At 35.0% G+C, this 21585-nt stretch overlaps 3 protein-coding genes across 3 annotated transcripts; 2 read left to right on the plus strand and 1 right to left on the minus strand.

The window, feature by feature from the left end:
* Positions 1-1885: 1885 nt before the first annotated feature.
* Positions 1886-11631, plus strand: an-0128 (juvenile hormone binding protein an-0128). Its single transcript, XM_028184595.2, has 5 exons — positions 1886-2043; positions 6186-6405; positions 9856-9986; positions 10352-10507; positions 11416-11631. The coding sequence occupies exons 1-5, from the start codon at positions 1989-1991 to the stop codon at positions 11565-11567; spliced, it is 714 nt and encodes a 237-aa protein (XP_028040396.2). The 5' UTR covers positions 1886-1988; the 3' UTR covers positions 11568-11631.
* A 3065-nt stretch (positions 11632-14696) lies between these two features.
* On the plus strand, positions 14697-15999 carry LOC114250627 (ribonuclease P protein subunit p40). Its single transcript, XM_028184581.2, has one exon. It carries the CDS (start codon positions 14866-14868, stop codon positions 15886-15888), a length of 1023 nt encoding a protein of 340 aa, XP_028040382.2. The 5' UTR covers positions 14697-14865; the 3' UTR covers positions 15889-15999.
* A 704-nt stretch (positions 16000-16703) lies between these two features.
* Sod1 (Superoxide dismutase 1) lies at positions 16704-20749 on the minus strand. The gene is made up of 4 exons (XM_028184578.2): positions 20561-20749; positions 18962-19012; positions 17938-18108; positions 16704-17212 (listed from the first exon to the last, which is right to left on the minus strand). The coding sequence occupies exons 1-4, from the start codon at positions 20624-20626 to the stop codon at positions 17036-17038; spliced, it is 465 nt and encodes a 154-aa protein (XP_028040379.2). The 5' UTR covers positions 20627-20749; the 3' UTR covers positions 16704-17035.
* Between the last annotated feature and the right edge of the window lie 836 nt (positions 20750-21585).

A 21585-nucleotide genomic window follows, 5' to 3' on the forward strand; every position in this document is an offset into this window, starting at 1 on the left:
TGTCACGATGAAAACATCACTTAGAAGTAATGCGTGCGTCCGCAATTAATCTCTGAAATGATACTAATGCATGATGTCTCAAACTACTTAGTTTTTCTTGTGGAACTGTTTTATGTTAATATATTTTAAACAAGGCAAAGGTCATTGGTATGTCTTTGCTTATTAATTTACTACAAAGGTAATTGCTATGACTTTTGGAATTCAAAATTTAATTATGTTGAAGGAAGTGAATACTTTGGTAAATTGTATACTCATTTAGTTTATAAGCAACGACATTATCTTGTTGATAAAACGTCGTATGTGTATGAATTTTAAGAAGACATTAGTCTTTCTGTAGCTGTGGATTTGGGTTTCAGTTTTTGTTGTTGTAAAATATGACAATTGACGTTTTCTCATAGATTGTTAATTAGTATGTGTTGTAGTAGTCCTCTGTGTTAATAATGTGTTGTCAGAATTAAGTTCGTGTCCGTTCACGGTTTTTAGCAAAAATAGGGTTAAGGTCTTCGGTGATATCATGATGTGTTAGTATCAATTAACTAATTAGATAAAAGCGTTGTGTTCCGATCATACCACAGATTAAACATAAATCGTTTACATTTTTGAATTTCGTTTTTATTGCTTAGACGAACGAATTCGCGGCCTGGTGTTAAGTATTTACGAGAACCCATCGATATCTTAACTACCTTGAGAAGGGAGGTATTCCCTTCAATTCGGGGCACATGACTACCTCGATGGTGGTATCCACTGCGGCTTTACAATACGCTTAACCACCAGTAAAAGTGTTCATGGGATAGAATAGCTTAAGTTTCCCTGCAACTTTTTTTTTTGCTACCTATGCTGATAGCTTTGTGAAGCTATTTCAGCTTCTCCTTGACGTGTAGGTGAGCTCACGGGGCTCAAACCGGGAGTGTTGCTAACACTGGCCCTAGCAAGAGCAGTGCTTCGCAGAATCTACCACCGGATCGGAAACGCGACCCACTGAGAAGATCCGGCGAGAAACTCAGTGGGCAACGCAACTCTGCACCTGACGGTAGGTGTAGAGTTGGATCCACGATTCTTTTTATGCATCTATTTCGCAATTTGATTTGCCCTCGACTAGGGGATGCCCCGCGCTATGTTTGCCGATCAGTCCTCACATTTAAGAATACATATAAACTAATTAATTGGCACTATTTTAGTCATTAGTGATGCGTCAAGAAGAGCTTCACAAAAGTACGAGTGCACAAGCTATTTTTATTATAATTTCGAGTAAATTAGATCTTAGATGACACTATTCTTAAGCCCCATTTAAAGATAAGTCATGGCGCACGGTGAATTTAACATACGTAATATTTAAGATACGTATCAAAATTATTTGGACTACGGAATTGGAATTAAGTGCTATTCCATTAATTTTTGGTCGCTTTCCATTACAAAATAAAGCGACTTAATAGAAGTTTCCGCAGTAGCGTCTTCCAACGAGGTTTGAAAAGATTTAGGAGCGGCCATCATTGCTTTTTCCCCCACTTATTCGCTGGTAGGCTAGGAGTCATTCCAGCTACGGGTAGGTGAGCTCACGGGCTCATCCTGAGACATCATTGCTATTTAGACAATACGAGCCGTGATCCGTAGAGACTTTAATGCATGTATTACAAAGGTTTATTTCTCGTCAAACAAGCAGTGCGCTTAGTGCGAGTTTTTTAACGTTCTCGATAGCGTAAACGTTTACTCAAATTTGTATGGAGTTGGAACGTTTGCCGACGTTTGCCGCTAGGGGCGCTGTTCCAACTGCAAACAAATTTGAGTTAAATTTCACGCCATCGAGAACGTTAAAAAACTCGCACGATGAACATTGATCAGTAAAAATTATTTACATCGAGCTCCCCCTTAAAAGTTCACATCGGTGACAGAAGACGCGGTGATGTTTACAATATCATTGACGTCATTCGTAGATCGTATAAGACGCAGCCTCCAAGGCTCCACGCTAGTTGCATTGTAACTTTACGATTATGTTGACGTTTCTCTGCTTGTTCGCTCTCGTCTTAGGGGTGAAGAGTGCCTCGGGTAAGCCACAATAATATTACTATGTACCACAATGCTACTATGATTTTAAGCTTCGTTTGTCCCATTATAAATTTAACTGTGTTGAAAAATGCAGACTTTTTTTTTTTTATTGCTTAGATGGGTGGACGAGCTCACAGCCCACCTGGCATTAAGTGGTTAGTGGATCCCATAGACATCTACGACGTAAATGTGCCACCCACCTTGAGATATAAGTTCTAAGGTCTCAAGTATAGTTACAACGGCTGCCCCATTCTTCAAACCGAAACACATTACTACTTCACGGCAGAAATAGACAGGGTGGTTGTACCTACCCGTGCGGATTCACAAGAAGTCCTACCACTAGTAAGAAATATATGAATTATAAACATTACAAGTCATATAGCAATCGCTTCAGTTTTGTTCATATTTTTATTTCTTTTAAGCTCAGAAACGTATATGTTGCAAAGGGCTGACAATAGTGAGCTTAGCTATGCCCCTGGTTTCGAACATAATGTACACCTAGTTCATGTGATTGTCAGAAAATATAAATACTGACTACCACTGAGCTTTACAAATTTTTCGTAGTGTAAAGAGAGATATGGTAAATGCATTGCGTTATAGAAAAAAAATTATATTTTACGCACGCAAAACGCACACGGTCTGTACCGTTTTTCTTATTCCACCCTGCCTATTTCTACCGTGAAGCAGTAATACGTTTCGGTTTGAAGGGTGAGGCAGCCGTTGTAGCTATACTGAGACCTTAGAACTTATATCTCGAGGTGGGTGGCGCATTTACATTGTAGATGTCTATGGACTCCAGTACACAACTTAACACCAGGTGGGCTGTGAGCTCGTCCACCCATCTAAGCAATAAATAAAAAAATTAAAAAAACGTGAATATCTAATCCACCCACTTAGAGGCATGAGATCGAAATTTCTTGATTTTTGTACCAGCCGTCCCAATTCCCGAACTGGAACGCAGGAGATTGCAGAATTAGAGCTCAGGCAAGCTAGACTCCAATATTTTTATAATTCGAAAGCAATAAATACAAAGTCAACTACCGATAATGCAAATCAAATGATCATCATAATAAAAATAAGATTAGAATACTTAATTTAAAAGCAATAATAATGAGAAAATCTTGGTTACCACATAATTTACATGATAACAGAACAATGAATCATTGAAAAATACAATGAGCGTTAAAAAATGTTTACTAGTATTTAAGATTGTAATTGACGGCCCTTGCTTAAAATGGCACCAGGAAACCAGCTCATAAGCATTAAATGAGCACATAATATATTGTCCTTATTGTTAATTCACTGTAGTGAGTACCTATACTACACTAGTCTTAATAAAGTGTTTAAAACAAGTTTAAATGTACCTACCTTTGCCAAAGAGATCTCCTTCTGTGTATTTCATTCTGTATCGCAATAAGCGTTAACAGGAATTATGGTTAAAAAATCACTGCGTTTTCTTCCTTATTATAGCTTTATTATAAGTATTCGAATGACATTCAATTTAAAAATAATATTAAAGTTTACAAACAATATTGAATAATAAAATTAAACTTTACAAACAATATAGAAAGGGTCGATAGATTTTGTGGTTTACGAAAGCTCATATTTTGCATTTTTCTGTCACGTACCATCCGGCTTTGGAATGAACTCCCCTCCACGGCTTTTTCCGAGCGCTATGACATGTCCTTCTTCAAACGAGGCTTGTGGAGAGTATTTAACGGTAGGCAGCGGCTTGGCTCTGCCCCCGGCATTGCTGAAGTCCATGGGTGACGGTAACCACTCACCATCAGGTGGGCCGTATGCAAGTCTGCCTATAAGAGCAATAAAAAAAAATCCGTTGACTCAACGACTAATCTGGTTGATTTAAATTGATTTCTTGGTGGCAGAACTATGTATTTCGTTGGTTCTATTCGGGATCAAAATACGTCGTGCCATCAGTAATTCATCGTGGAAGAAGCTCGCAAATAAATGTTATTTATTTAGAAAAATGCAGGAGCTACTGTAGATACTACTACTTGCAGGATAGTCTAGATATGAGTACCCAGAGCGGTACCCACTACTCCCACTTCTCCACGCGAGTATTCCCGTATTAATATCATCTAGCCTTCACTAACTTATTCTTTACGCTTCGCCCATCTAAGACCTAACGTTTACAAGGAAAGCGATGATGTATTAATTTATACAAACGTGCTGCAAAATATGATATCGAATTAACCACGAAATAACTTGTACTAACTGACCCTGAATATAATAATAACAAAGGGCATATCAGGCAAAGCGATCTCTTCCAAACAACCTTGGACGGAGAGGATTTTATAAGGAAATAACAACATTTATAATAGAAATTATTTGACTGTTTTTCTTAAAATCGTGGTCCATTCTAACGATGACTTATGGGTGTTTTGTTTGTTTGTTTGTGTACGAGTGGACGGGTTCACTGACCAAACAAAGAATACACCATCGTTAGAAGTCGTTGTGGCCTAAAGGATAAGACGTCCGGTGCATTCGTATCTAGCGATGCACCGGTGTTCGAATCCCGCTGGCGGGTACCGATTTTTGTAATGAAATACGTACTTAACAAATGTTCACGATTGACTTCCACGGTGAAAGAATAACATCGTATAGTAAAAATCAAACCCGCAAAATTATAATTTGCGTAATTACTGGACGCTTGTGAGTCCGCACGGGTAGGTACCGCCACCCTACGTATTTCTGCTGTGAAGCAGTAATGTGTTTCGGTTTGGAGGGTGGGGCAGCCGTTGTAACTATACTCAGTATAACTTAAAGGGCTAACTAACTATACTGAGACCTTAAAACTCATATCTCAAGGCGGCGGCATTTACGTTGTAGATGTCTATGGGCTCCGGTAGCCACTTAACACCAGGTGGGTCGTCTACCCTAAAACATAGCCTAGGTAACTCTTAGATGCATTGGATTACGGATACGGTACATATCTGGAGCCGGAGCGGGCAAAAACCGGGATATCAAAACAAGCCTTGCTAAGCTTGCAATTTATATATACACGCATTGTTAACGACTGCTCTGTAATGTACTGATGTTTTAGAACTGGGGTTCCCAAGCTTATTTTGTCTACTGCCCACTTTGAGAATAAATTATTTTTAAACGCCCCCCTATTTTTTCGCCTACTTAAAAAACCACTGTAGCGAGAGCTCAGTCGGTGTCTAAAAGTCCTCCTCTAAGATGAAATCGCTTCTCAAACCTCTACACAACGCCTCCATTTTTTTCTGGGTCTCTTACTGCCCCCCTTTAGGCTTGCAGCGCCCAGAAGTGAGCGTTGTCGCCCACTTTGGGACAGGCTGTTCTAGAAGTTGAAATGCTCGAAAGAAACTAAGCAAACTAAAGTTTTGAAGCGTCTAGCCGTTAAAATGGGGCATGTGGAGTATTCTGAAAACCCCTGCCCTAGTATCAGTTTTAACTACGCCCTTAGTTAAGAAGAAATGCGACGGCTGATGAATACGAAGTTCTTAAAACGTCGATTAGTGCCTGTATCCGCTAAGGTCCGAAAATAACAGGAAAGGGCTGCATCTAAAATTGAAAGAAAGACGGGATCCACATAAATTTTTCACAGTAACCTCAGCAGGATTTAACTCCTTACCTATAAAAAAATCCATCCATCATCGCATCATCTTTAATTTGTATTAATAGTTCCTCTAATGGTTCCTTAAATTACCTCTTTTACTTCGAATTAAATTCAGTTCTCGATCACATCCAAGGTTCTACTCCTGGCTCAGACGCCTCCCCCTATCCTTTGTACAAAATCACTGAGCAATACAGTCGTTAATTTCGATAAAATCTAATTAATATTCTGATCTTTATTACATAAGCGTTAATTTTGATCTCGTAATTTTCCTCTCGGAACGTGTTTGCTGTTTGTCGGAGCTGTTATAAATATGGTAGGGAATTATGATAATTTTTAAAGGTTGCTTGGTAACTAATGAAAAACGAATATAAATACAAGGCGTTGCTAAACATTATAATATATAATTGTTCTGATTTTGTTCAGGAATGAAATTGGGTATCCAAGCGTCTGTATGGATTAAACGCTGTCTCTTTTCGACTTCAATGAATATATTGTGTTCAACTTATTATATTGTATACCTATTGTGGTTAATTTATTGCAGCACCCTTCATAACACCGTGTAAAGTTGGAGATTCCGCCTGTTTTGTGGCTTCTGCACAAGCGGCAGTGCCGATCGTGGCCGCCGGTATTCCCGACCTGGGCATCAAGCCCTTGGACCCGTTACACATATCCGTGATCAACGGGAACCAGGGTGGGCTCGAGTTGACCTTTAAGGACACCATCGTTCGCGGCTTGAGCGGTTGTCACGTGGAAGGTGTTAAGTAAGTTTTGTTAACACACTTTTATTACCTTTTTGTTATTAATACGTATGTTTGTTTTGTATGTAACGGAATTTTTGTACGCCATTCGCTATACGCATTTAGCGAGTTCAAAACGTCGACAATTAACTTAAAAATTTGAACACACATCAAGTACCGATGACAGTATACACATTTTATCACTTCTCTCTAAAATCCTGACCAGTATCAACAGGATAACAAAAAAAATATGAAATAATTCGTTAGTCCAGTTAACTTGGCTTAATCTTGTTCTTATTCGTTTTGAAAATATGTATATTTTTACAATTATGCTCTATTTCGCTTTCATAAAAAAGTCAGGCCTTAGTTTTAAGGCGAAGCGGATAAAAACAAGAAAGATGACAAGGGACTAAGGGGTACGAGTCGATGTAGGCCGGTCACAGGTACATATTACATCTGTTAAAAATGAATGCTTTTAAAATAAATACGTAGTGCCAGCCTGACTTGTGTTCACCAATTTTCAAGAATAGCATCTGTGTAGTAAAGATTAAAATCCCCAATCCTACTAATACTACCCTAGTACTAGTATCTAGTACTTACTACTACTACCATACTACCCTGCCACTTTACAATACAATTAAGACTTTGACCTCATGGCGTGAAGTAATTGTTGCTATCCAACCATCCAAGACGCGATTTTTGTGGATTACGATAAAGACCAATCAATGAGAGCAGATCTTGTTGGCTGGCTGGTACGAGATTCATAGATAATTCACTTCTCTTGATCTGTGTGTCTTAGAAGAGATACCTTAATCATCAACAACAAAAGCGCGTTATCAAGTTAATAATAAACGTAATAACTGGTTATTACAAACGATCGACCTTTATACTTATACTTGTTAGCAATGACAATCACAATTATCTAGAATACAGAATAGATCCGTATAAATGTATAAAGAAGACATTTTTTACGACGAGACGATAGACATCATAATCTGAATTATATCACCCTACTTGAGACATGAGGTCGATGTCTCAATAGTATTGTTTAACGCTTGTTCCACCCTTTAAGCCGGAATGTATGAGTATTTTGCAACAGAAACAGGCAGGATACCATTTTGAAATCTTTGATAATTGCGTCAATTTAAGAAAAACTTTGCCATAGTGTCATCCATACTTTTTTTACACCACAATGAGTGAAAGGGGACTTAAAGTTAATATCTTTAAAAAAAAATTTGTAGAAAAATAATTTTGTTTATTTTTGTGGTTAAAAACTTTGTGGCATTGAGGGATTTTTAAGGATTGAGGTGAATAGAAGCGCTACTTTGATCAGAAATATTTATATTGAAATATTTAAAATCAGAAATATTTGAAAAACTGTGTAAGTACATGTTAGTCAAAAATGTCTTAGGAGGTGTCCATTTTCGAAGGATCTCCATTTTTTTCTGCAATTAAATAAAAATGGTATATATTTTTCTTTTTTTTTTTCGTCTAGAGTATTATTTTATGAGCAGGTTCATTATCTGGTGTCCGCTCATCGTTTTTTTTTTTTTGTATTGCTTTGATGGGTTGACGAGCTCACAGCCCACCTGGTGTTAAGTGGTTACTGGAGCCCATAGACATCTACAACGTAAATGCGCCACCCATCTTGAGATATAAGTTCTAAGGTCTCAGTATAATTACAACGGCTACCCCACCCTTCGAACCGAAACGCATTACTGCTTCACGGCGGAAATAGGCGGGGTGGTGGTACCTACCCGTGCGGACTCCCAAGAGGTCCTACCACCAGTGATTACGCAAATTATAATTCGTTGAACTCGTTGAACTTTTGGACAAGTTATATGCAATATAGTTGAGACTTTGAACTCATATCACAAGGTGAGTAGTGGTATTCAGGTAATGAGCATTATGGGCTCCCGTAATCACTTAAGATAAGGTGGCATAATAAAAATGTTAACTCAAAAAGGTCGACATCGGATACCCAGATCTTCAAGATTATCTACCAAGAGCTGTTCACGAAATGTGTGTTTAAAATAATAATAAAAAAGGGGAACATTTTTACAAATTTATTAAAATTTGTGGAATTTTCCATAGTACTAATACACAATATTTTTTAATACTTCACACATTACGTAACGTATTTATTCTGAGACCACCTAATGAGCCGTGTTTGAATTCATTTGTTTATATTTAGTAAGCGGGTATTTAGTCGATTTGATGGTTTTAAAATATATTATGTGAATCTATTAAGTACTAAACTCATCAAATTAAACTTTTATTTTTTGTAAACAAACTTGTGCTATATTGACGAGATATTTATTAGTCGAATAGTTTGGAATATCTATTTTAAATAATTATGTATTCAGAAGGTGCCTATCGAAATTAAAATTACAAATAAGTATTAAGGGGTCATCTCTGCTGTCTCTCTGATGTGGTTGTATCTCGAACATACGACCTCTTGAATTAGATGTTTAGATACATGATTTAATACTGGCCACAAATGTTTATTCGATTCATAAATCATTTGAAATTCAATACAAATGTAAATGAGACAGCACGTGACTCATGAGGTCGACATTCAAACCGTAAAGCATCACTACTTGTATGTTATTTTTTATTAAAGGAGAATGTCATTCGACATTTGGCGGGAACGCTGAGAGCGAAGTTGTGCAATTGTTTTATTTTGTTTAGTGTTTTATTTTTATAATTTTGTTAATGTTTATAACCTGCGAAAGTGCACAAATGTGGTTCTTCCAAAAAGTCCACTGAACTCCCAGTAAATAATCACCAATTAATATGCGACCCAGGCGACAGGGCAACGAAATTCCAACATTGTCTGAAACATGCCTTGTCGGATCCCCCGGAACCACTCTTGGTGCTTTTAGGCCCTTCAAGAACCGGTCAGAGTTCGACGAGCAAACTAACCCATAGACAGAGCCCACTGAGTTTCTCACCGAACCTTCTCAGTGGGCTGCGATTCCGATCCAGTAGTAGATTCTGCGAAGAACTTCTCTTGTTAGGGTTACTGTTAGCAAATTCTCTCCGGTTGAGCCCGTGAGCTCACCTATCCATCAGCGCAAAGCTAAAATAACCCCTTGCTACCAGCAAATAGGTAGGTAGGGAAAAAAACACCAATTTACTAAGACTTTACTTAAATTATTCCTATATCATCTAATTTCACTTGACACGTAGAAATTATATTTAAGCTAGGTCTTGTAGCCGTTGGTCGTAAATGAAATAGATAAAAGAGAAGCCGAATGCCAAGTTGATAAAAAAAAACAGAAACACAATGTTATTCCTACATCGTGCAATTCGTGTAGGTACGTATGTCATTTACATAGGTACCTAATTACTGTAAATAATTTTGGGCCGCAGCATAGATGCATCACTCGACACAATGTGTCTTACCCGGCGATGTTTTAGGCGACGGAAACTACACGAATACTACAATAATCGCTTTATCTGATCTTTCAGAAACGATCCAGCCAAAAAGAAGCAAGCGGTCACCATCAAATGCTCCGTGACGCTAACTGGTGATTACAAACTTAGCGGTAAACTGTTGGTGCTTCCCATTGAAGGCGAAGGAAAATACAATATCAAAATACGTATGTTCAATCTATCCTACTAATATTATAAACGCGAAAGTTTGTAAGAATGTATGCATGTACCTATGTTTGTTACTCTTTCACGCAGTGCATTTTCATGAAACTTTACAATAATATAGCTGACACGTCAGAATAACACATAGGCTATATAATATAAAAAAGATATTGTGTAGATTACCTAAAATATAACGATAATTAGTGTCAAGTAAGTAGAAAAAAATCTGACATTTTATTTTCATAACCAATAATAAGATATAGTTCCCGAATCGAAGCGAGACCGGGTCGCTACTCATTAATAAATGGCAAAGTCGAAGTCATCTTTGACTAAAATGAACTAAAACTAGCTTAAATAAAAAATACTTCAGGAGACATCGTGATCAAGACTGCAAACGATCTGGTGACAGTGACAGGAGCTGACGGCAAGCCACACTGGCATATCGAGTCGTGGAAGCACACGTACGAAGTGAAGACTGGAGCTCATTTCCAATTTGAGAATTTGTTTAATGGAAACAAGGTGTTGGGTAAGAATTATAAAAAATATTGCTATATCTATTACTAATATTATAAAGCTGAAGAGTTTGTTTGTTTGAACGCGCTGATCTCAGGAACTACTGGTCCGATTTGAAAAACTCTTTCAGTGTTAGATAGCCCATTTATCGAGTAAGGCTATAGGCTATATAACATCACGCTAAGACCAATACAAGCGGAGCACCAATAAAGAATGTTTCAAAATCGGGTTTTTCCCCCTTTTGAGTGCTTCCGCTGCGTGCGCTGCAGAAATGGTTAAAGTTTCGCTAAAATAATGTATGACAAAATTGTTCCCCTTTAAAAGATGTAAAAAAAGTCCGCGACAGTTCACTATAACATTTTTTATGCTAACCAAATTTGTTCTAAAATAAAGCATTATTTGTGAACTATTTCACGCGGACGAAGTCGCGGGCAAATGCTAGTGTTTTATAAAGGCATAGATATGTGAATAAACTCACATCTTAACGTGAATGCCAATAACCACTGGGCGGAGTGAGAGCGAAATCTCATCTTTATAGCAGCTCCAAAGCACCATGCCTCGTAATAGAACTATGCACCACATTTTTTTTTAAATAAAAAAATATATTGCGGCTTGCACTCCCAGTAAGTATTACAATCTACTTGGCGATTTAATTAGATCAAATATCAGACACACATTTTTCACAGACAACGACACTAACAAAACAGTTTCGTATAATTTGCCGTGAAGCAGTAATGCGTTTCGGTTTGAAGGGTGGGACAGCCGTTGTAATTATACTGAGATCTTAGAACTTATATCTCAAGGTGGGTGGCGCATTTACGTTGTAGATGTATATGGGCTCCAGTAACCACTTAACACCAGGTGGGCTGTGTGCTCGTCCACCCATCTAAACATTAAAATAAATAAAAAATACAATTTCAGCAACTCCCGTCGAAGAATTTGTGAACTCAAACTGGAAGGACGTGATGCAGGAAGTAGCCCCGCCCATCGTCCGGTCCATCGTGTCCGAGGTGGTGGCTGCCGTAGATGCCTTGTATAAGGCTGTGCCGGCCGAAGAACTTTACTTGCAGTAAACTTATTGTAATTTAAAAAGGGAAAGCTGTATATGTGATAAATAAAATTACTTATTTTCGGTTACACTTTTTTGCTACCTGTTCTTTATTCTGCAACATGGAATTTATCCTTAGCTGCTTATGTTTATGAAGCTTATGCTTTTATACGCGTGTTTAATCAAAGTTAGAGCTATACCTCTTACATTTTGGTGAAGATTTGAAACAATCAAATAGAAACTAAAAAAAAATTAATGGCCTCTTCTTCAATTTAGTCATTTAAAAAATAGAGCTACATAATAAAATTATTCTTAATAATTCAAATTAATGAACAACAATAAATGGCATGTGAGTTGTTTTAAAATATTTGATCGAATTTTAGTAAATTTTCACTCAATTTTTACTCATTCATTCGTTCCTTGGTTTTTTAATTATTTCTAATTAAAATATTGTTAAGTGTTACAAGTTAGTACTTAGGTACCTACCGTACCTACCTACTTTAAAGATTTTGAATATTTTCAAAATCAATTCAACAAATCAAGCGTAAATTTGTAATGTCAATTTTTTACTGGTGGTAGGACCTCTTGTGAGTCCGCGCGGGTGGGTACCACCGCTCTGCCTATTTCTGCCGTGAAGCAGTAATGCGTTTCGGTTTGAAGGGTGGGGCAGCCATTGTAACTGTAATTATACTTGAGACCTTAGAACTTGTATCTCAAGGTGGGTGGCGCATTTACGTTGTGGATGTCTATGGGCTCCAGTAACCACTTAACACCAGGTGGGCTATGAGCTCGTCCACCCAACTAAGCAATAAAAAAAATTGCCGCTTAGGCTCGTCACTTGGCTTTTGGGCGGGAAACGTGAGGAGCGAGGTTGCGTGAATTGTTTTATTTTGTTTATTTAATTTTAGCGTTTCTTCAGATTTAAATGTGTAATAACGATGGCTTACCAACTGTTTAGTACCGTAAAATGGGGTGATTAGGAATTGAGAGGTGATTGGGGAAAAAACCAGGAAAATCTTTCGACGCTCAATATTAGTTGTATATTTGTTGCAAAATCTTCCATTTTTTGTAGTTTAATAGTAGAATGTTGAAAGTTCACAAAACAACTTTGAATATGCATGAAAATAGCTGCTAACTTATAAAAAATCGCATTTCAATTTAACTTCTTGGGGTGGTAATTATTTTAGTGCTAGAAACTTTGCTCTCTTTTATTTATTTGATAATAATAGAAGACGACTGTGATTCATAAATGTAATTTAGTGTTTGAACCATCGTATATATTAAAGGTGAGTCTCAGTTTTTATTGATTTTAATGTATTTGTTAAAATAAAAATACATGTAAAAATCTATTGTTTTTGGGGATATTGGAGACGTCTCAGGTACAAATAACAACGAAAAAAGGGTCAATTGGGATGAGAATAAGTGAAATGGAAACGATCTAAGTATAAATAGGTACAGGTTTGTAGGGTTGTCTATGTAGTTATAACAATATTTTTTAAATTTTTTGGTAAGAATCAGGTTTATTCATGACTAGCGACCCGCCCTCGCTTCGCTTCGGAAACATTAAAACACACATAAAACAAAAAACAAAAAAAGAAAAAACAAAAAAGTAGCCTATGTTCATCAGGGACAATGTCGGCTTCTAATGGAAAAATAATTTTTCAAATCGGTCCAGTAGTTTCGGAGCCTATTCGAAACAAACAAACAAACAAATCTTTCCTCTTTATAATATTATTAGTATTAGTATTAGTATAGATGTTTTTGTCTAGAACTTTTATTCAAAATTATCAATGCAGTGTTCTTTTATTGTTTGGCAAATATTTACATTATAAGTTACGTATTGTTTTCTATTTTTAGATATGCCTCGCGTTTACGTATCAGAGTCCAAATACTTATAAGAGATATGATCCCTTAATATTGAAAACAGTAATAGAAGCCTATGAAATTAGGAATAAGTCTTTAGTTGAAATAGCTAAGCAATTTAATATAAGTAAATCGCTTTTGCACAGACATGTAACAAGAACAATGAAATGTCAAGGTGGACAAAAAATGTCTAATTATTACATAATAAAATATATTAATATTTGTTCAGAGTGGGGGTATCCACCTAATTAATCCATGGAATAACGGATACACCTAATCTCTTAACCCAGATAAAAATATCAGCCCCTAAATGCTTAGGTACTAAGAACGAAGAAATATAAACTGCTTTTAAGAAAGCCCGCTCGTTTCAATTTAGGTGCTTACTCTCCTTACTTCTCTACTTAAACAGAATCGTTTGCGATTACAATAATGTCCACGGTAGAGCGGTCTCCGTCAATGTTCATTCGGAGTTGTCCGATTGCGCTGAACTAACTTTAAGTGATGAAATAGATGTTTTTTCTAATTGTCTCACAACTTACAGGAAAAATCTGTCGCGGATAATTTCACAAGTAAATATAAATTACTCATAAGTACATATGTATACTCATAAATGTAATCGAGTTTTAGTTATATATTTTTTATTTTTGTTGTCAATGCACTGTCGAATGCACCTATCATTGAGGTGACATCTGCCATGTACTTTTGTCAGTTTTTCAATGTTTTTTATTGATAATCACTTTGTTGTTGCAACTAAATAAATAAATAAATTAAAGCCAAGGAGTGCCAGCCCTAGCAAATTTCTCTATTAACACTAATTTCGTCCCCAATAACCGCAATTTCTGGGTAAATAGGGATAACACCTATTTTTGCTTTTTCTGCTTAAACTGGAATGCTAATTACATAGCTTTATATTGGATAACAAAGATATCCCCAAGACTCAATCATTTTGATCCTGATATAGCATTATATACATCAACAACTACCATAAAATTGTTCATAGTTGGAAAGTGTCCCTAATCACCCCATTTTACCGGTATCTGTGACAGTGCTTAATGTGGGAAAATGAAAGAAAGCCGCTGGACGTAGCTTCTCGGAATCTTCCAAAAAGTCCATTGAAAAAGTGTCAGTAAATAGCCACCAATTTAGTGAGATTATATTTCATCCCTTATCATCTCATCTTTATTTCATATCATTTTCATATACAAAATCTATAAAAGATTAAGCTAAATGGTACGACTGAAATACGGTAGTCTATGTAATAACGTCACCATTTTGACATTATGTTTTCAAAACAAAACCCAAATTCCAAAGTGGGTGCCTTTATTAATATAATCATAACCTAACAAATTGACTAATGTTTAACTTAAGATTTAGTTATGTGTAAACTAAATTATTAAAATTAATCTATAAAAAATTATTATATATTTTTGTACAACAAATTTCAATAATTGAAAAGAAATATGTTGTGTCCAGAAGTATGGGATTTCCCGCCACCTAAAGTTTATTGTACGTCGAATAAAAGTATAACATTAGAATCGGTACAGAAGTTCATCAAAATGAATGATTATTATCAAAGTATTATAGTTACATGCCCGGATACTACACAGATGCCGAGTTTCATCAAAGACACAATTACGGAGGACAGTGTATACTACAGAATAAATGATTGTTCGCTTATGGAAATAATTGAACCTATTTTTATAAATACTTTTGTTAAAAATGGATACTTGTATTGTTTATCAAGTGAAAGAAACTGTGTCATACAAAATTGTTTTGCTGTAACGCCGGAGGGAATTCTGATATTACACATTCTAGAATATGATTTTCAAACACTAGGATTCGAAGGCCACAAGCGCCCTCATAATTACTATGAGGTATCAATAAAATTGAAAGAAATAAAAAATTATGATAAAATACGTCAAGGTCTTAAGAAGTTGGGGAAATTTGATTTTGATGTTATATGGGAGCCGACAAATGAAGATATTTGTCCATCAACCATAGCTAAGTATTTTTATGAACTTAACTACAAAGTAGCTGCAAAACCTCCAGTTTTGAAAACTGTATCACCTACCATAACTGAAATACCATCAGTTTCACATGCCAGTATCGATGAATTGGTTGAGTGGACTGGAATACTTGCTCACAATGGTAACTTGTCACAGCACGAGACATACATTAGTACTTACTGTCCACCTGAGAGTGAATGTTCATTACATTCAACAAACATTTCAGTTATAATTGTTGAAGGTTACTTCTCACCTACTGTATTACAAAAGCTATGCAACATTATAACAGATTATGTAAAATCTAGAGACTTGGATGATTATTGGGCATCAATCAGTATACAAAGCTGCAATCATAGCTATTGGAGATGGAGTTATAGCAGTCCGAAGATGTTTCAAAGTCATGATTCAAGTTGTAATATATTTTTTAGTCAAGAAAATAATATGTTATATTCAATTGGACAGTTGATATATTCATAGCAGTTGTGAATTGTGACAGGTCATACTGTCCAAAAATGAATTTTATTTTGTGTAACTGTTGCTCATAGATAATGTTTATTTGGTAATAATAAAATTAACTATTTCTCACAATTTTTATTAGTTTCTTTAAAGAAGACAATTTCAATGAAGTTTATAATGCAATGTGTTCAGTCTATCCAATACTCCACAGATACTAGAAGCTATAGACATCATGATTAAGATGTCATTTATTTTGCCATGTATAATGGTTCTTACCCTGAGATCACACAAAGTAATTGCTTCATCATAGAAATAAGAAAGACAAGGCTTCCAATCTCTATGACTGACAACATCATATTACATTAATGTTATCTCATTAATTCCCATATTAAATACTAGTGTGGAAGGGCATGTGACAAACCTATTCAGGTTTTTTTGTTATTTGTGCCTACAAGACTTGTTTATATTTAAATTACACAAAAATATGATTTGTTTCTTGGTTATCTCCTTTTTTACTAATCCTTAAATATTTTTGTTAAAAACTATTTGATGTTTTTAGCCATATTAATGTGTTACTTCCACAACTTATGACAAATCTATTGATACCTCATTATGTCTGAAGATACTGTGGAACATTGCCAAACATACAAACTTATGAAAAACATTAATTACGCTTCTATGTCAGTCTAGTAATTTTAAGATTTAATTTTATAAAAAGTATATAAACATTAAGTTCCAGTGATATATCTGTGTAAACATCTATCCTTTAAAACCATCACTCGTCAAATTGCAGCTATCTATTTACGCAGCTATCAATAATTAAGAAAACGAGGTAATAATATTTTCAAAACTTTATTGTAACAAAACAAGAAAACAAGTACACACTGAGATACATAAACGCCTGCACCAAGGATAATGTGAAGACAAATATTGCAATATTGCATAACTTCAGGAATGCTATTAAAAATAATTTTATAACCTCCTATAGACTTACTACTACAACTGATTATGCTTACATCTTTTCACTATCAGATAGACTAATATTACCGTTAAAGACACTGGGTTTTTTATTTATGTAGGTGAAATTTAAACAAAAATTAGTATTCAAAATACCATGAAGTCACTAAATATTGTAGTATCAAGCCCAACATATGAAAAATGTATGTATTTAAATCTTGGCCAAGCCAATGACTCCACAAGCAATACGACCACCAGCATTACCAGTGGTCTTACTTAGCTCATGGCCACCGAGTCCCAAGTCATCAGGGTCAGCATGAACAACTAAAGTGCGACCAATGATGCTGTTAGGTCCATGAAGAGAGATCTGGGAATCTTGGATTGATACCTGTAAATATAGAGATTTTTAACTATTTTCAAAAATGTATCTAAAAATCTTCTTTTTATTTTTATTGCCAAGGTGTGTGGACGAGCTCACAGCCCACCTGGTGTTAAGTGGTTACTGGAACCCATAGACATTTACAACGTAAATGTGCCACACTCCTTGAGATATAAGTTCTAAGGTCTCAGTATATAGTTACAACGGCTGCCCCGCCCTTCAAGCCGAAACGCATTACTGCTTCACGGCAGAAATGGGCGGGGCGGTGGTACCTACCCGCGCGGACTCACAAGAGGTCCTACCACCACTAAAAATCTTTAATTAACGCTTTAAGTACTCCTTTGAAAATGAAATTACAGGCTTAACGAGAGACTGCTGGATGGCAGGAATAGCCAACAAATTGCATATTCTCATAACATTGGTGGTGGTAGTGATTAATTTACATTGTAAGCTTGCATTGGTAAACTACACTGGCTTATTTATTTCTATTGTGAAGCATTGAGAATACATTTCGGTTTGAAGAGTAGGTTAGTCATAGAAAATGACAATGAGACTTTAATATTGTTTGATGGTGGTCAGCAGCATAACCAGCCTTCATTATTACAAATAGTGGAGATAATATAACAAATTACATAACATTAATACATATTAAAACTAAAGTGATGACAAATTTATGAATGATGATGCTATTTAACATATCAAGTTGTTGAGGTCATCAAAATGATGGTACTTACTTTAGTGACTCCAGAGTCTTCAATTGCCTCAATGTTACCGAGGTCGCCGACATGGCGTACAGCAGAACTGGGACCACCATGATCTTGTTTTTCAGGGTTGAAATGAGCTCCAGCTGATGTGCAACCATTTGTGTTGTCACCAAATTCGTGCACATGGAAACCGTGTTTACCCTTTAACAGTAAAGTTTATTCATTACCATGGTAGATGATTCCCAGATTTTCAGAATGAATACATGAAGCTTATTTTGCATTGTTGTATTTCTTCATGTTAACTTGTTAACAACTCAATTTGTAATAATTTTTTTTACATTACGTGTTAAAACCACCTGAAAGTTCTGAATATTAACTACACTATTCTCAATAATTAAAACCAATTTCTTTATCAGTTATTATTACAAAATATTTTTTTTACTATCAATGTTTAAAGAATAATGACTTGCTAGTTGGATACAAGCTTCCATATTATCATATTCAGTAATTGTATGTACATTTAACACAATCACTATCATTGCAAGGTCATTTGACTATAAACAGTTTAATTATTCTTATTTGTTAACATTACCTATTTACATTGGGATTTTACAAGTGATAACTATAATTTTACTTTTTTGTACTTTGAAAAAAAATAGACACTACAGATAAAAAAATACAAAAAAAGTATTAGAGACAGGCCGACTCCATTTTCTTGACACTTCTAATTATGACTTCCTGCTTCCTGCCGAATTCTTGCTTTTGTATATGATTGAACAGTTATGAGCCAAATTGATAATTGATTATTTTTGGCTCAAGATAAATTTCAATTTTGACGTCTGGATAGCAATTATATACACTACAGGGCTCAAAGAGAGCAAGCAGCACTTCCATTATGGTGTCACATTGAATGAGTGAAATTCGGGAAATGAGAATAAATGTTGTTTTTGTTTTAGCACAGTCATACAGTCCCCAGTCAGTTGTCCTAATTTGATAGCCTGTCATAGCCTATTTGTACTAAGTAATAAGTTTCGTAGTAACATCACATACAAACCTTAGTCAAGCCCTGGACCTCTCCAGAAACAACAACAGGTGACTTTTCATCCTGTAATTGAAAGGCATTATTTAAAAGGTTGTTTTTTTCTCTCATCAGTCTGACTGTAATTATCAGAAAAAAAATTAATTATTGATCAATAACTTTCTTTATTACTTATTCTTATTACTTATTATGTATATATTAACTTTTCAGTTTGAAATGTTTTTTGTTTATTTTATATTAAGTTTGTAAGGTAAATTTTCCTTATACATATATTACAAGAAACAACACCTTTTATACATCCTTAACAATCGTCAACTAAAAATACTGAAAAAGAATAAGAGGATAATCCAAAAAATATCCTCATTTCATTGTCAGGATTAATACTTATGTAGAATATTTAAATACAAAGTCATGAGAACAGTCTGGTCTTTTCAAATGTCACACAAAGATGATTGGCTTTAGAAAATGTTTTTCATTTTTTCAAGTATGATTGAATTTAGTGTTACATTTTTCTAATCTAATAATGTATTATTACCATGAAATAATTTTATTCTAATCTAATAATGTATTATTACCATGAAATAATTGTAAGTATTTTTTCATGCAAGATAAGTTTTTCAATCAACATATATGACAAGGTTACTAAGCATCCAGAGTATAAGGAAAATTTAAAACAAATCGTAATTTATGGGTAACTTTATGTAGAGATTGAAAACTCACTTCTTAAACTAAATTATTTTGAATCATTAATTAAGAAAAATGTTCTACACTAACAACTAACTGTACAGAATGATTATATTAATATTAAATTTTACTTAGTGTATTTGTAATTAAAATAGGCAATTCCAACATAGCACTTTCTTTAATTTTAATAAATGAGGAAATGCTTGAATAAATATTTTATTTGTCTATAAATATTGGTGCCACTATGTTGGAGTTTGAATATGAAAGTAATGGCAGGCAACACTTAACACATGTAAGGTTACAGTTTAAAATATTGGAATGCTTATTTAAAAGTTTAAAACAAATGATTGTCTTCTCGTCAGTGAAGAAAATGACTTCTCATCTAGACACGGACAGAGCAACATATTAGAGTTTTGTAAAAATAACATATTATAATGGTGTAATAGTGTACAAAGTATTTGCAATATCATTATATTAACCATGAAGCTGAGTGTTTTTAAATAGCCCCTCACCCTAGAACCCAGTCCACTCAAATTCAACCGTCCAACACACTATAAGTACTGGAGTGCATAAGCTGCAGTAATTGCTTAATACTGGATTGCATTTAAGAGGAAATTATCATTCCTAATACAAAAAAAAAAACTGTACGATATTATAAAGCAAAATAAAAAACCAGTCAGTAAAAACGCAAAAAAACAATTGACTTCTAGAACCATCTTCAACCAGGTAGGTAGGTACTTAAAAATGTCGGCCGGTATTATAACAGACACAAATTACTCATTAATATATTTAATATTTCTTCATTCATAAAAGTATGTATTATTAATGTTAAAGTACATACTTACGAATTTATTTTATATGGTTAAATAACCCTAACTACATACGTAATACAATTTATTTAGTAACTAATATTAGAGTCGTTGGTAATACCTGCTGATCGAAGAAAACAGTTCCGCTAACATCACCACGAAGTACGCAAACTGCTTTGGCGGGCATTGTGATATTGTATTATGTTATATTTAGAGTATAGCAAGATTAAAAAATATTTAATATTATAAATCAGTTTTACAAGAAAAACCGCTAACACCTTCACAATCCAATTAAACCGTGACAATGACAAAATTGATTATTTGACAAATGACTGTACAGATTTTTTTTTAAAGGATTTTATGACCTGGTAACTAAGACCTGTAGGTAGTCTTATTTTAATTTTTATTCTTATTTTTATGAAAAATGATAATGCGGAGTGAAATGAAATGAAGATGATTAATTTGAGACAAATAAAATGAAATGAGATGATATAGGATGAAAGATAATCTCAGTAAAATGGTGGTCATTTACAGAAACTTTTTGGAGGTTTATTTTATTTTATTTCATAGATGGGTGGACTTAGATAGGGCTCACAGCCCACCTGGTTAAGTGGTTACATACTGAAGCCTATAGACATATACAACGTAAATGCGCCACCCACCTTGAGATACAAGTTCTAAGGTCTCAAGTATAGTTACAACGGCAACGGCAACCCTTCAAACCAAAACGCATTATTGCTTCACGGCAGAAATAGGCAGGGTGGTGGTACCTACCCGTGCGGACTCACAAAAGGTCCTACCACCAGTAAAAAAGGATCCCGAGAAGTTACGTCCAGCGGCTTGGTTTTATTTTCCCACATTTATGCACTTTCATAGATACTAAACAGTTAATAAACCACCGTTATTACGCATTTAAACCTGAAGAAACACTTAATAGACACTTATTATCATTTCATTTCATGCCATGTTTCTAACCAACTTTATTTCATTTCATAATATCATTTTTCATATAAAATATAATATATAAAAGACTAGCTGGCCCGGCAAAAGTTGTTTTGTCATATAAATTATTTCTAGGAAATTTAAATAACCTAGATATACCGACTGCAGCGCCATCTGCCGGGCGCCATATGATTGGTAAATCTA

The sequence above is a fragment of the Bombyx mandarina genome, chromosome 23 (genome assembly GCF_030267445.1).
Source record: "Bombyx mandarina strain Sakado chromosome 23, ASM3026744v2".
In the NCBI taxonomy this organism is placed as follows: Eukaryota; Metazoa; Arthropoda; class Insecta; order Lepidoptera; family Bombycidae; genus Bombyx; species Bombyx mandarina.